Consider the following 14,410-nt stretch of genomic DNA (forward strand, 5'->3'; position numbering starts at 1 on the left):
CCAAAGTCTTACATAGCCTCGAGCTCACTAGACTCTAATGGAACAATAATAATAATAGACGCAAATACATACTTTATCCAAAATCAAATAGTTGAATGTCACAAGCTCACTGTGCAAGATAGCCCCTGTCGTGAATTAGCTTGAACTGATGTCTCTCACGTAAGACTGTACAGACATACCCATCGATGACCAGCGACTGGCCAAACATGTAGCTGCTCATGGGCGAAGCCAGGAACACAACGGCATCGGCCACCTCTTCGGGCTGGCCCAGGCGATTGGCCGGCACGCGCTCGCGGACAAGGTTGGCGACGAGCGTCTTGAGGTGGTCCGACGACTCGATCAGCGGCGAGGCAATGTAGCCGGGGCAGAGGGCGTTGATGCGGATCTGCTGCGGCGCATACAGCACGCCCTCGGAGCGCGTGAGGCCGAGGATGGCATGGCGACCGGCGACATAGGCGGCGGCGGGCAGCTGTTGTGGTGAGGCTGCAAAGGCATGCACCGAGCAGACGTGAACGATGCTGCCACGGCCATAGCGGCCAGGGCGCGGCTGCTGCCGCAGCATCTGTCGTAATTCGGCCCGATGCCACAACCACACACCCGTCACGTTCTCGTGGAGGTGGGCTTCAAAGGCAGCGGGTGCCGCGTCGGGACTGCCCCCCACTGGCCCACCAAATCCTGCATTGTTGATGGCGAAGTCAAGACGGCCGTAGCGCGCCACGGCTTGCCCAACACCAGCCTCGGCCGTCTCCTCGCTGCTGCATTCGCTCGACACGCTCAGCACGTCCGTCACGCTGTACCTGGCCGCCAGCGTCTGCGTCGTCTCGCGCAGCCCGGCCTCGTCCGTGTCGAACAGCGCAAACTGCCGCACGCCGTGCTCTGCGAGCGAGTATGCGGCACTCTGGCCAAAGCCTGCGAAGCCGCGTCAGTCCCTTCATCCACCACACGAAAGGCGCAGCATTCTTACCAGAGCCCGCCACTGTGATGAGAGCCACTCCCGAGAGCATTGTCGTCAGCTGGGTTTAGTGCCTATGGCCTTGGGCCCCTCCACGACGGATCCTACCCGTTTTTTTTATCTTGAACCTGCATCGTCGATATCGGTGCTTTTTGACTCGGGGCGCGCAAAAACGCGCCGACGGGCTGGGCGTGTGCTTGATTGCGCCACAGAATCTGGACCCTGACGTCGAAGAGGACGGTGGTGGTGTGGTGGTGTGGTGGTGGTGGGAGAGGGATGGGGCGGATGGAGGGGATGGAGGGGGGCAGCGGGAGAGGAAACCGATCAAGACGGATCGATACGGATGGCGGCGGAGAGCCCCGATGCTCGGAACATTGCCTGCAGTGTACTGCTACTGCTACGCCCAAGTAGTGTCGATGTCTATGTGTGTGTGTATGCAGCCCCACGCCTAACATGACGTGCGGCCCCCTCCATTCTGCTCCCTTCCCATGTACAGTACATGTGCCGCAGGCAACTGACCCGATTGGCCGCCTGTCCAGCGCCTCGTGCGGCTGCTGCTGCTGCTGCTACCATATCTTTTACTGTTTGGGCACCTATCTCACGCTGTACATGTTGCCAGTTGCGCATGCAAATGCGCATTCGGTGGTCGGCCCGACAGAACCCTCCTGATGATCGGATGCTGCACCGTACTCAGAACATCGCATCCTCCCCTTTGCATCGCGCATGCATTCGGCAATCGAGAGCTATGGGGCTTGGCTCGCAGAGTCCAGCTTATCCCACCCCCATCAGGTACGTACAATGTAATGTAGCAAGAGGGTAAAGCCAGTCTTCACATATCGCCTGGTGGTGTCAAGACATTCACGCCATACCACCGGCTCACAAAACACCAATTGCCTATCTACCCAACCCTACAACGCATATCCCACCTGTTTCCACTGATAAGCCACCAGCTCAGTGTACCCAAGCATCGCGATCCACTGGCGTTTGCAGTCAACGCTGCATGTCGATTGCCATCACATGCGTCCCTCGGCTTCGACGTGGCATGGAACGTGATCCCCAATCTCGCCATCCCCAATGTCGCTGCAGCTTGACTCGTGAGAGGAAAAAAAGCAAGCCGATGTCAACTAGTTGCAAAGTTTCCCTTCGTTCTCTCGATCCTGTGTCCCCTGTTTTTTTTTTCTCGCCACGGAAACACTTGCATAGGGTTTCTCTTGCATGTATACACCGTTCCAATGGAGCACTGCAACGTAATAGCCAGCATGCCAGCTGTAGTCCGTAGGGCGTCCAACGGGACGTAGTACGGGGGGACTACGGGCCGTCTTACGCTGAGGTAAGCGGGCCGTCTTACAGCCAGTGGCCGCAGTGACGTAGCCGTGCTTTTGATCGTGAGAACAACTGGACCGTGGCAACGACTTCGAGTACGGCTTACCATCATTCACAGAGAAAATAGGTGGATTAAATCTCTTCTCTGACATGAATTAGCCGTGTGCAACAATTACCTACAAAACCATTGTAAATTGTGATTAATTAGCCATGTATAAAAGCGACTGTACTTATTAGTGACAGATGAACGTAAACAGCGATTTGCTACAACTATGCACTGCTGGTAGGAACACTTGTATCCAGCTTTTCAAGTCCACTAAGAGCCAAGATATCCCAAAACGCTCACCAGACATCGCGTAATAGACACAAGTAGACTAACGTGCTGCCCCTTTGAATCCTGCTCTCTGGAGAAAAAAAAAATGCAAACAGAGCCCCGTCTGTCTTTGTTGCACACGAACTTTGCTTCTTTCATCTATCTCAGTCAGCTGGGAGATACTGCACAGCGTGCCAGCGAGAGAAATGTTGTCGTTTCCCAGCCGGCGCATACAAGTCAGCAGCTAGTTAGAAACTCCACTCGTACAAGAGCATACAATGCGATTACCGTGTTTCATAAACCGGACAACAGTCCCATCAATGCCCCAGTCGTTTGTCATCTATGCGCCACGGAACCAACTATCTGGGGCGAGGCGCCTCCTGCGATCGATCGGTAGCATGTGTGAAAACGGGCGCAGGTCCTCGCTTGTGGCACAGCTTGCGACACAGCTTGCAGCACAGCTTGTGGTACAGCTCGTGAAAATCAACTCACCAACCATGCCTTCCAAGTGGTGTCCACCGAGATATGTGGACCGCCTTTTCCCGCCCGTTGTGTAGTCTACGTGCCGTTTGCCGTCCAGGTGGAGCTCCGAGGCCCACACGTTGCTGCATCAAGACGCCTTGGTATCCGTGGAGATAGCACGGATCTAAATTGTTCTCAACCCTTGGATCGATCCGGCACGGCTATGCCTCAGATCGTCCCACTGTGGAGATCAAGCCGCCAGTATAGGGGGCCTGATTAGCACGTCCGCGACGACGGATGGGGTGGGTCATGGCACTGCTCGAGCCTGTAACGCTCAGGGGGAGGCAAACGGTATGCCCGAAGAACATCTCCAGAAAGGCACCTTGGGCTTTTGTAATGCATTACACGGAATGCATGTACATTACCAAGAGAATACTCCACTACAACAAGTCCAAAAGTCGTCCAAGGACCATAAGAAACAGTGCTAGTGGAGATCTAGGCGGAAATCGGCGAACTTCCAACCGCCTTTTTAGATACGTTCGATCTCACAGAGAGAGATAGAATAAACAGTAGCCAAGGGAAAAAAGGGTTTCTCGCAAAGTACGGTCTTCATCACCAAGGTCGTAGTTCAAGGGACTTTGCAGATCCGAGTATCTCCCACATCCCAAAGGGCGGCTATGCATATATTGATGACGACCATCAGGCCCACTCCGTGCACAATCACATGCCAAGCTACTTACGGGAATGGCGCAATCCCCATACCCAGCGAGACGGATAGACGACCGGAGAATTTATGCACCAGACGGCAGAGCGACCCGTTGTGGCGTATATGACGTTATTTAGCGAGGTCTGTGGCGAAACTCGATGTGTGTTTCATAATCCTACACCATCCCCTTGGTATTTGACTGGATAAGAAGGCTCCTGTATCGTTTGTCGTCTTAGACATACCTTCTATATCAACTTACCGCCATGTGGGCAGAGAACGTACGGGAATACCGTTGGGCTGCCGTGAAGTGTGTTGATGAGAAGTTCAGTGAGCGAGAGACGACGAAAACTTCATTACCGAAACCAACTTACCCCCCCCCCCACCCCACAAATTTTAATCTTTATACAAAATGCTAAATATGATACGGTACCATGCTGCGTGGATACCATCCAGCTGGTATCATGCCAGCTCGTATATAAAAATACAAGACCCCTCAAAAGAGCCCACGATATGCATCTCCACCCTCACCTCCATCCACAACAACCTAGCCCCTCCCTCTGACTCCCCTCCAAAACCTACTTACCCCATCTCTGCACCTCAGCGCGCCACGCCTTAAACCCCTCTTTACGGATTTCAGAAACGCCACACCGTCGTCTCGCGCGCGTGCTGGAAACGCATCTTCATCGAGCAGCAGGCGCCAGCGAAAGCCCAGGAACACGGCTTTGGCCGACACCCGCGTCTTGTATCGCACGCCGTAGTCGTGGCGGAACGACTCGAACTGCTGCGTGCGTGCGTAGAGAGGCGTGTACGTGTATCCTGCAGGACCGGTGGATAGCGGCGTTCGAGTGCCCGCGTACGATGGCAGGAAGCTTGGCACGTGGAACTGTTCACGCGCTGATGTATTGTGGGTGCCAGACCAGGGACGGTAGTTGAAGTAGTCTTCTTTGCCAATGGATAGCTGTGCTGCGACTTGCTTAGTTCCTTTTTTTGCTTTTTGCGCTGCTGCTGCTGCTGCTGCTGCTACTGGGATGCATGGCGTATCACACAATGGGCTACGTACGTACATTTTAGGGGAACAGCGGGGCGAAGCATTGTATTTGGAGTCCAGCTCACGCCGTGTCTAGGCGATGTCATGCTTTTTTCGTTTGTCTGTTTGTTTGTTTCGCTTACTATGCTATCATATTCTAAGTCTGCTTTGGAATGGAATGACGTTGTTGCTGAGGGAAATATTAATCTGAGATGATAAACAGTGGGGGAGTGTGCGTGAAAGCCTCTGTTGGTTCACAATGTTGTCGAGTAGCTTTGTTCAAACTATGTTCGTTCACAATGTACACTTTTCCGATGATCCCCACTCAAATTCACTATGTGTAGTCGTGTGACGCTCATTGCACTTCATCATGCTGCTATGTCGACGCCAGATGCTACATCAAGTGTTCACACGCCCGATTGTGCCGACATATACCCACTCGCCGTCATCCTGAACCTGCCAAGGACTCGCAAATATCTGGATCTTCTCGCTAGTACCAGGTCCCATATCAAGATACCACTGTTGTGCAATTGCATCCCATTCCCAGTCTTCCCAGGCACCCAATAGCTCTGCCGCTCGATCGGGCATCAGGTTTGTTCCGGCCATGTTCACATGTTCCCAGACGTTCCTTGCCTCGTTCAACCTCCATTGCGACAGGAAGACGTACGTATCTTGCGCCTGCAGGTATGTGTAGAATTCGCACCACACGGGATCCCAGGTCCAGGAATGGGCCGACAAGGTTGGCTGAGGTGTGCGCTGTTGAGGGGAATTCGAAGAGGTGACGAAATCGCGGAGCATGTGTACTGCACTTGCAAGGTCGGCCAAGTCGACTGTGTCTGGTAGTATTGCATCTTGTGACTGTGGTGATGGCGGATGCCATTCCTCTCTTGAGCGAAGTTGTTTTTCTAGTCTCACGAGCTCTGCCAAAAGGCCCTCCAGGTGGCGTTTCGTCCCTTCATCAGCAGCTACAAACTTCATCATTTGTACTGATCCATCTCCCAACGGCAAATCATCGGTTGTTTCTAGTATGAAATTTTGACGCCCACTCTTCACATCCTCGATGAAATTTCGTACTCTAGCCTGAAGCGTGGTGATGGCCTCCGCGAGATCCGGTACTGGGCCTGCCACATGCGGTGTTGAGGCCATTTTGCAGGGTGTTTTGCGCGATATACACTAGCAAGGATTGTGCATTAGATTCCGGTGATGATGAGATGCAATAGTTGTGCTGAGAAAGGATTCAGATGAGATTCGGTGTGTGGCGATGTTCACGGGAGGTTGCCGGTTGGGCCGGGTTTAGTCCATTGCGCCACCCTTGGGCCACAGTCGCCGACTAGAGAGTTTTCAAGATAAGTATCGAGATTTGCACAATGCCATGTCGCAAATACATGTAAACTTCGGTCTCTGATACTTGCGAGTCAGTCGCAGTGCGCCTCTAGGCGGTGTGCACAAGTTGCGGCAAACACTTACGTCACCCCTGAACGTCTTATCAATCCCTTACCAAGCATACCAAGCGGCAAATCTCCCGTCTTCCTGCCGTCAGACGCACCATTGCCATTCATCTTCTCCACAACAACAGACTACTCACGTCTTTTGCAAAAGCAGTCTATTTGTGCCGAGTCTTAGTACGTCAATCTCTGCCAGCACCAAACCATGCAGCCAAGCCAGTGTATCTCGAACCCTTGTACTACATGACTCAAGACCATCAACCCTACTAGTTATATTAAGCCAACTATTGCACGGCATACTAATGCAGACTACGAATACAGTGCAAGGTTATGTGCGGCTGTTCCCGTTATCGGAATGTACGGTAGCAGTAGTGCTTACAACGTACGTATACCTCGGTCTTAGCCCATGTCCACTAAATAGTGACACCGAACCCGAGCATGCTACGGGACAGTCTTACTGCTTTTGTGCTGCGGCTCTCCGTCTACCTTTTCTCTAGTCAGATCTTTGCAGGTATGATGATATTCCGTGGGGTGGAGTGTAGTCATGCCATGGTCGTGTCATTCTCCCTTGTTCGCCTAAGTCAGCCTTGCTAATTACTGTATCGGATCACGCAAGATGAACTTGTGGAGCTTCTCAAACCGACAGCGCACTTGTTATCTCGTGGTATTCATTCCATCCAGATCCCGGTCTCCCTTAAGCGTGTGAGGTGCTGGCTCTCTAATCCTCGATCTGGACACTGGCATTCAGCACGCCCAAGCTCATCCGCTAATCATAGTACATCCCCTCTGTGGGATCTATGACCATGAAAATATTTTATGAAATGTTCGCGTCAATAGATGGAAGGGAGCAGATTCAACACTTTAACTTCGGGTCGCTCACCATGTCATCAGATTAGAGCTGCGATATTGGGTTAAGCCGTTTGATCCACTTCGAGACAGCAAATCCGTTTTACCTCATTTACTTTCCCCATATAAATGGTGATGTGCTTGTTGTTGAAGGGTATTAGCAAGTCAGAGAAATGTAGTAGAGCTGCCGTGGTAATATTGATAGTATGCTATGAATTGTGTCTGGGTGTAGTTGAGCTCCACACGAGTATCAATGACTGTTACTGTTCACATCATTCCCTTACAAGTGTTCTTTAGCAGATGCTGCTGGAAAACCCTGGTCTTGAGTTGGCCGGATTGCTGCTTGAACGCGTTGATAGTATCAACGCGGCGAAATATTGCAAGAACATCCTTGTTTCTGTTGATCAAACCCCTATACGAAGTCTTAAATGATCACATAGCTCTCAAAGCAATACACATTGCACAGTTTGTTTCCAGTCAACACCGATACTCGAGCCCCTTTGCAGCATCCTTGACCCGACGCACCCAACTTCATTGCCTGATCGTCTTACAACCCTATTCTGAAAACACGTGTTCAAATTCGGTACCACCTAAGCATAGCTTAGTGCTTCATAAGCAGGATATAGATAGCACCATCTACTGCATTATGAAATGGGCTACATCAGCACATCAAAATCACTCGTAAAACAAATAGATAGCGCCATCATTAGACCGACCTGTTCTGCGCAACGGGGAAACCGATTTCCACGTTTTCAGTAACGCCACAACCTTTGCTAGCGTATTCGAATCCCTGAAACATAATCATGTGTGGCAAAAAAGGTGAAGGAAATTACTCACGTACCACTATGGAGATGTTGAATAGGCACAGTAGAACAAGCACGTGTGATATAGTGGCATTCAAGCAATATGTCCGCGCAAGCTTTGACTCTCATTCCCAAAGTGTGCGAACCAACTATTGCATCATGCTCTCCCTTCTCAACAACCAAGCTATCTAAACGCTACAAACCAGAGGCACGTCGCGCTGCATGTGACATGATGTGATGTACTGCATTTATCGTCCCCACTTGAAACCTCCCGTGGGGCATGTGGACGTGCAAAGCGCAGGACTCAAGGTCCAGCTGGAGAAACTGTGCAACAACATAACCCCATCAAACAAGGCTTTTGCATCGACAACGCTTGAGATGATTCATATACCCTTTATTTCATCAATATACTTACTAGGGCTTTCCCCCCGAACAACGAAGCCAACTACACTAGTATCAAACAAGTCAGTAAGTTTGCGTGCTTCGAATACCACGAGATGAGTTTCCGTCACACGAATCCAGGCAAAGAACATACAAAAGGTACAGAGAAAATAGTTTTCACAGCTCAAACCCTACTTGCGGTTCCGCCCCTAGGTAGCTTTAGATTCAAATACCCATCATGAGTTCTAACCCATTCTTTCATGCCAGCAACTTTCTTGACTCATCTTTCGCGCTATCTCAATACTTCCTAGACTATTTTTTTCTTCTTCTCTTGTTCTTGTTGTTGCTGCTGTCTTTGAATCGCGCGTTTTCCACAGAATCACACACTGTGTACTCTGCACTACCACTACCACTGCCACCACGACGCGGCGCGGCGGGACCACACCACCATGCATACACCCCACCCAGACGAAAAGAATATGAAAATGAAAAAGAACTCAAAACAACACACAAGTACTTCCCGTCTCCCGCATCTGCGTGGCGCAAATCCAAACACAAGTTGGAAGAAAAAAAAGCCACATTCACCCTCCGCACCACAACCTCCCCCCAAGTTTCCGATCCAGAATACACACACAGTACACACACGGCGCCCGATACAGCCCTAGGCAGATTCAGGCGAGCGGCGTGCATCTGACACACGCACCGTCAGTCATGCGGAGCTCGAAGGGAGGGAGGGGGGGTGATCATGACGACGACGATGATGGGGTACTGTAAGTCAGCCAGGCAGCGGACGGCGTGACTAACGCATGCATAAACCAAGCCAGTTTCACCTTGTGGCAGTTTTTTCTCGCAGCCCAACAGCCACAGCCACAGGCCTTGGGAAAGACAAAAAAAATAAGGTTAAGGTTGGGAAGGTGCATGAGACGTTTTTGCGTCATGTGGGGAGGGAAGAGACGCAAGAGTTATGCGTTTTCTATTGCTTGCGAGTGGGGGGTGTTGTGCTTTTTTTTGAGGAAGGGGTTGGGTAAACAAGGAGTCCCCGTGCGGAGACACACGTGAGTGCATGAAAACATGGTTTGTAGGGATAGCAGTGGCGGTTTGAACTGCGTCAGGATAACGCCACGAGTTTGGATGAGGAAATGCGGGGGCGGAAGACGAGGTGGAAGAGGCATGGAAGTGTTAGGATTTGTTGTAAGAGTTTTTTTTTACATTAACGCTATGAACATTGGGGGGGGGGGAGGTCATTCTCTGCATTTCCGTTCACAGTGATGATGGGTTGGTCCATGTTGCTTGTACACAGACGAAAAAAAAGTAATAATCACTGGAGAAAAAAACAAGAATGTAGAGACAGCAGAGAAAAGGGAGACAGCTTTGCATGAACCAGAGCCATGTGTCTGTTCTGTCTGACTGTCTGTTTGTTTGTCTGCCTGAGTGGTTGACCAAAAAGGAGGGAAAAAAGAGTGGATTGTCGAGAAGAGAATGGGAAAGGAAACCAGGGGTATTCTTGCAGCTGTGATCCACCAGCGTGCTTCTTGTCGGTCATTGTTGTATTTACAAGAGAAGAGCGGCAATGGCGCCAACACCAGCAAGCGCACTGCCGACCTTGAGTCCAGAAGCGGAACCAGAGAATTCGGGGACAGGAGGGCGGGTGCCGCTGGGAGCAGCAGTGCCAGTGCCCATGGCGGGAGGCTTGCCGCTGACGGTGGTGGAGCCAGCAGGGACCAGAGGAGTAGAGGTGGGGTAGTAGGCGGACATGCTCGTGGGAGCAATGGGGGTGTGTCCAGCAGTCCTAAGCGGACGTTAGTACAGTGTAACTAGAGACTCGGGTATGGAGACAAGACGTACACAGTGACGGTGACGGTGACAGGAGCAGCACAAGTCTCCTGGCCAGCGACGGCTGCGATGAGAGAAGCGGCAACAATGGCGAAACGCATCTTGTTTATTGTTCTCGTGTACGAGGTAAATAGGGTATAGAGCGAAAAGAGTAGTTGAACCTGGAAAGATGGCTTGCAGTAAAGACCGTAGTGGTTGGTATAAAAAGAGTGGCTAACAGTATGAGATACTATTGATTATGGGCTGGTTGGATGGAAAAAAAGAAAAGGGAATGCCTGTGAGACATGAAGCATGTCTTATACATGTCGCATATTATCGGTAGATGAAGGAGAGGGGCGGAGTGGTGTGGATGGGGCGCGCCAGCCTCGCTTGGAGATGGACTTTGCCATTTCATTTCCCATGGTCTTGGGGTCTGGTTCAGATGCAACATCCTTGCACGTACCTGAGAGGTTTAGAAGCTGGGGGGTTGATAGCGGAGATTAGGATGGCGATCTACGCGTGACTGACGCCATGGTTGGATGATAAACCTCGCACCGCCCGGATAACGGTGGAGAGAATTGCGCGTCACGAAGACAAATGACCACTACTGTCTTGTTAGTGCACACTGGCAGAATCGATCCTTTTTGGCATTCCGGTTCAGCGCTTCCAGCAGCTTTGAGGAGGCATTGTAGCCTTGTCCATGCCCTTGGAAAACGCTGAACAAGGGCAGTGTTTCGAAACAGGCTGCAAGCCACACCATCCAACCAAGGCGGCGGCTTGTAGATTAAGCTCATCTTGCTGGAGCCGCCCAATATCACCAGATGGTCTCTGGCACAGCCATCTGAGACGTTGGCGTGCCCCTGGTGCTAGCCCACCTCGGCCTAGTGTGTTTGGGACTACAGCAAAGCGCTCAGTACCTGTCGATCCGTGTCGCGTCTTTTGCGCTTACATGCATAATGACAGTAGGACAAGGCCGAGCCGGAGAATAGTCAAACGCCATGTCTAACAAGCATCGGCAGGCCGGCAGCCGAGCGAGCATGACGCACGAGGGACAGCGAAGGCAGACAGAGGGCGCAGTGTATGTACATACAAATGCTCGTATTCGCTAATCTAGTCATGGTCAAAGAACTGGGGTATTGCTCTAGAATCGTTAGCCATGTACTGACTTGAAGTGAGTACACCTCCAACGCCAAAAAGTGCTCGAAGCCTCGCGGCTGGCACACCGAAGCTCACTTGACTCTGCCCATGATTGGGTCGGGGGGCGCATCTTCCGCAATCGCCTCGGCAGCCTTTGCCTTGACTGCATTCAGCATGCCCCGGTCAAAGTCATCTCTTGTCCTCAACACTGCCTCTACCCATAATATACTGACATCCCGGTACGCAGTCTTAAACTGCACATAAGCAAATTGCACCTGCGACTTGTCGCATTCGAGCAGGTTGAGGAACTCTTGCACAGCCCGCCATCGCTGCATAATGTCTGCACCTTGGTCGCCGTACGACCGGAAAAACTCAAAGGCGGTCAGGAGGTCGTCCTTCATCTTTGCTGCAAACTGGTCTGTTCTCTTAAACTTGGCACCCTTGTTGCGTACGGCGCCAAGATACTGCACCAGCAGCTCGTCCGCCAGGGAATCGATGATCAGGTCGCGGAGCGACCGGTGCAGTTGGCCCTCGAATTCTGCAAGGTAATCCTTGAAGGTCAGAATGATCGAGGCCATGTCCGTCCTGGCATACCACTCGGGGGTGAAGAATTTGGAAAATATGGGCTTGAAATCGGTAAGGAAGATGAGTTCGCAGAACGTTTGTATACAGTGTGACGAAATGTCAATGTAGCCGTTCTTGACCTCATCAATGTTCTTGGACAGCTTGTCAATCATGTAGTCTTGTGAGACAATGGGCGTGACTTCGCGCTCAAAGACACTGAGGAATGAAGCACGACCGCTGCCTTCGAGGTCGTCGTCGATGCAGATAATTTGGTCGTTTGCAAGCGCCACAAGCCATTCTTGGAAGATGGGCACTCCATCGCCATCCAGTGCGGGGTTTACGCCGACATATTTGGCCTTTTCTTCGTCGATGAGCTGGGTCCATATGCGCTGGCGCGAGATAAGAGCGCGGAACATGGCATCTACGACACCGTCGGCAACGTCCGGGCGCTGGCTGCTGGCCGCGACGCCGATGTTCTGACTGAACAGCGTCCAGACATCTCCTAGCGACCTTGTCTGGTAGATGCCGTCGGGGTTGATCTCATATGCCGATCGGTCCTGCTCCAGGAAGCTCTTCCTGTCCTGGGTGTTGATGCGCTCCATGTACTGATCAACTGCCTGGATAATGACTGAGCGGTATGTGCGGATCAGCTCGGCACTGCGGTTGTCAATCACATGGGGCTGCAACTGCTCTTCCGAGAAACCAAGCTTCTGCATTTTGGCGTAGTACTTGTCCACCCAGTTAATGACGGCGAGCAGGTACTGTGGGCCCAAAGCTTCGTCGTCGGCAAAGCCCATTAGAAATTCGTGCATCTGTGTGTGGTAGATGTTTGTATACGTGTCAAAGATCTTCCACTTTTTGGGCATGAGGTTCACCATGCCCAGCTTGACCGTGTTCAGATTGTTGAAGTACCACTTGAAGTACTTTTCAATCTTTTCCGGGTCTTCCATAAACTTCGTCCTCACTTCATCCATTTGCGCCTTGCAGACATATTCAATGGCCGTGATGAACTTTTCCTTGTATCCACGCAGCTCCTTGGGCCCTTGGGCGATGGACTTGAAACGCGAGGCCAAGTCTCCAAATTCCCGCTGTGCGTCCTGCAGCGCCTTGATTTTCTTGTCCGTCTTCTCTTCTTCCTCGACAACGACGGCCAGACGCACCACCATGCCATCGTTGCCGCTCTGGACCAGCTCAATCAGATTTATGCAAGCCTCGCCAACATGCCGGTCAAACCACTCGACGACATCGTCCAGCCGAGCGAAGAGATCCTGCACCGTCACGCCGCTTTCGAGGGTGAGGTTGTCGATGAGCTCCGTGGAGCTGTCGCTGTTCTTGATCTGGCCCATGGCTTCGTCGCGGATGTCTCGCAGCTGCGTCAGGCCATAGTGAACCTGCAGCAGATTGGGCTGGTTGGCGGGGTCCTGGGCATCCTGTTCCAGCAGCATCTCGAGGTTCTCGAGGCGGTCTGCGAAGCTCTCAATGTCGTTGCGCATCTTCTCGACCGACTCAAAGTTCTTGTGAGTCTGGGCAACCAGGTTGATGTGGGGAAAGTCCTGGATCATGTTCTGGGCCTCAGCGCACAGCTTGTCAATCTTCATCATCTCCTCCTTGATTAGGTTGACGGTGCGCTGGCCCTCGGTGATGCTGTTCATGCCCGATTGGGTCAGCTCCAGCTGTTCCTTGAGGCCATGGCGCAGTTGGCCGTCGACGGCCGCCTTCTTGCGAGTAAACTCGGCCTTGAGGCCGGGGATCTTGTCAAGGTCCTCTGGGTGTCGCAGCAGCTCAGCGAGCTTGACGGTGGCCGACTCGACATCGCCCATGGTTCTGAGCGGTGATCAATTGGGCAGGCGTGCGCCCATGATAGGGCGGAGTGGGCGGACGAGACGGGCGGGCGGAGTGGGGTATGGCGTTGTATGCGAGCGCGGGCGGGTGTTATTATGTACGTGTTGTTGCGGGTTCCTGGGCGTGTGTGGATGGACGGGACAGTCTGGGGGCGGCGGGCTGACGCACGTCGAGGCCTAGCGCGTCGGCGGTGGGCTGCGGGCAAAAGTTCCCACCCCGCCGCCACCACCGCCATCACTCACTCCCCGGGCAATTCAGGACAAAACCAGTCACCGCATTTACTACTACGCACGCACACCCAACGAGACACACGGAGCAACATGGCCGACGAAGAGCTCAACCTCTACGACGAAATCGAAATCGAGGACTGTTTCTATGACGAGACGCTGCAAATTTACCACCATCCGTGTCCCTGCGGCGACCGCTTCGAGATTTCCATCTTCGACATGCGCGACGGCGAGGATATTGCGCGCTGCCCCAGTTGCAGTCTCATGATCCGGATTATTTTCGACCCAGTATGCGCGCCGCTTGTCCTTCTCCCAGCACGCTCTGTTGCTAACTCGGCGCAGTCCGACTTGCCGCCCGAAAACGACGATGCGCCGCAAAGCGTTGCCATTACCGCCTAGACGTCCTTGTCCTCACTCTAGAATCTTTCTGGGGAAGCCTTGGCGCTGACCTCACTGCATCCACGGCGTTACATTATCACGGGCGTTTGAACAACCTGGGGCTGACATCAGGCGTTTGTCAAGAGGGCGATATATGCGCAATGTAACTTGGGCCTGTCGCGATATGGCTAC

General features: G+C 52.4%; 5 protein-coding genes across 5 annotated transcripts; 1 reads left to right on the top strand and 4 right to left on the bottom strand.

Annotated features, from left to right (window-relative positions):
• Positions 1-54: 54 nt before the first annotated feature.
• SETTUDRAFT_166649 (uncharacterized protein) lies at positions 55-1,191 on the bottom strand. The gene is made up of 3 exons (XM_008023301.1): positions 965-1,191; positions 180-909; positions 55-125 (listed from the first exon to the last, which is right to left on the bottom strand). Exons 1-3 carry the CDS (start codon positions 1,002-1,004, stop codon positions 107-109), a joined length of 789 nt encoding a protein of 262 aa, XP_008021492.1. The 5' UTR covers positions 1,005-1,191; the 3' UTR covers positions 55-106.
• Positions 1,192-4,011: 2,820 nt separating this feature from the next.
• On the bottom strand, positions 4,012-5,961 carry SETTUDRAFT_45061 (uncharacterized protein; the record flags this gene model as incomplete). The annotated part of the gene is made up of 3 exons (XM_008023147.1): positions 5,219-5,961; positions 4,385-4,714; positions 4,012-4,053 (listed from the first exon to the last, which is right to left on the bottom strand). The coding sequence occupies exons 1-3, from the start codon at positions 5,927-5,929 to the stop codon at positions 4,012-4,014; spliced, it is 1,083 nt and encodes a 360-aa protein (XP_008021338.1). The 5' UTR covers positions 5,930-5,961.
• A 3,531-nt stretch (positions 5,962-9,492) lies between these two features.
• Positions 9,493-10,192, bottom strand: SETTUDRAFT_45062 (uncharacterized protein; the record flags this gene model as incomplete). Its single annotated transcript, XM_008023148.1, has 2 exons — positions 9,493-10,047; positions 10,104-10,192. 2 exons carry the CDS (start codon positions 10,190-10,192, stop codon positions 9,810-9,812), a joined length of 327 nt encoding a protein of 108 aa, XP_008021339.1. The 3' UTR covers positions 9,493-9,809.
• Positions 10,193-11,151: 959 nt separating this feature from the next.
• SETTUDRAFT_166651 (uncharacterized protein) lies at positions 11,152-13,177 on the bottom strand. The gene has a single exon (XM_008023302.1). It carries the CDS (start codon positions 13,115-13,117, stop codon positions 11,300-11,302), a length of 1,818 nt encoding a protein of 605 aa, XP_008021493.1. The 5' UTR covers positions 13,118-13,177; the 3' UTR covers positions 11,152-11,299.
• Positions 13,178-13,933: 756 nt separating this feature from the next.
• Positions 13,934-14,239, top strand: SETTUDRAFT_24867 (uncharacterized protein; the record flags this gene model as incomplete). Its single annotated transcript, XM_008023017.1, has 2 exons — positions 13,934-14,128; positions 14,183-14,239. 2 exons carry the CDS (start codon positions 13,934-13,936, stop codon positions 14,237-14,239), a joined length of 252 nt encoding a protein of 83 aa, XP_008021208.1.
• Between the last annotated feature and the right edge of the window lie 171 nt (positions 14,240-14,410).

This window comes from Exserohilum turcica (genome assembly GCF_000359705.1).
Source record: "Exserohilum turcica Et28A unplaced genomic scaffold SETTUscaffold_10, whole genome shotgun sequence".
NCBI classification, from domain to species: Eukaryota; Fungi; Ascomycota; class Dothideomycetes; order Pleosporales; family Pleosporaceae; genus Exserohilum; species Exserohilum turcicum.

What these genes read in the sequence shown, in the direction of transcription:
- SETTUDRAFT_166651 (XM_008023302.1), bottom strand. Translation starts at nt 13,117, where the DNA reads ATGGGCCAGATCAAGAACAGCGACAGCTCCACGGAGCTCATCGACAAC.
- SETTUDRAFT_166649 (XM_008023301.1), bottom strand. Translation starts at nt 1,004, where the DNA reads ATGCTCTCGGGAGTGGCTCTCATCACAGTGGCGGGCTCTG. An exon ending in CATCACAGTGGCGGGCTCTG is followed by an intron (nt 910 to 964) that starts GTAAGAATGCTG and finishes GCGGCTTCGCAG; the next exon opens with GCTTTGGCCAGAGTGCCGCA.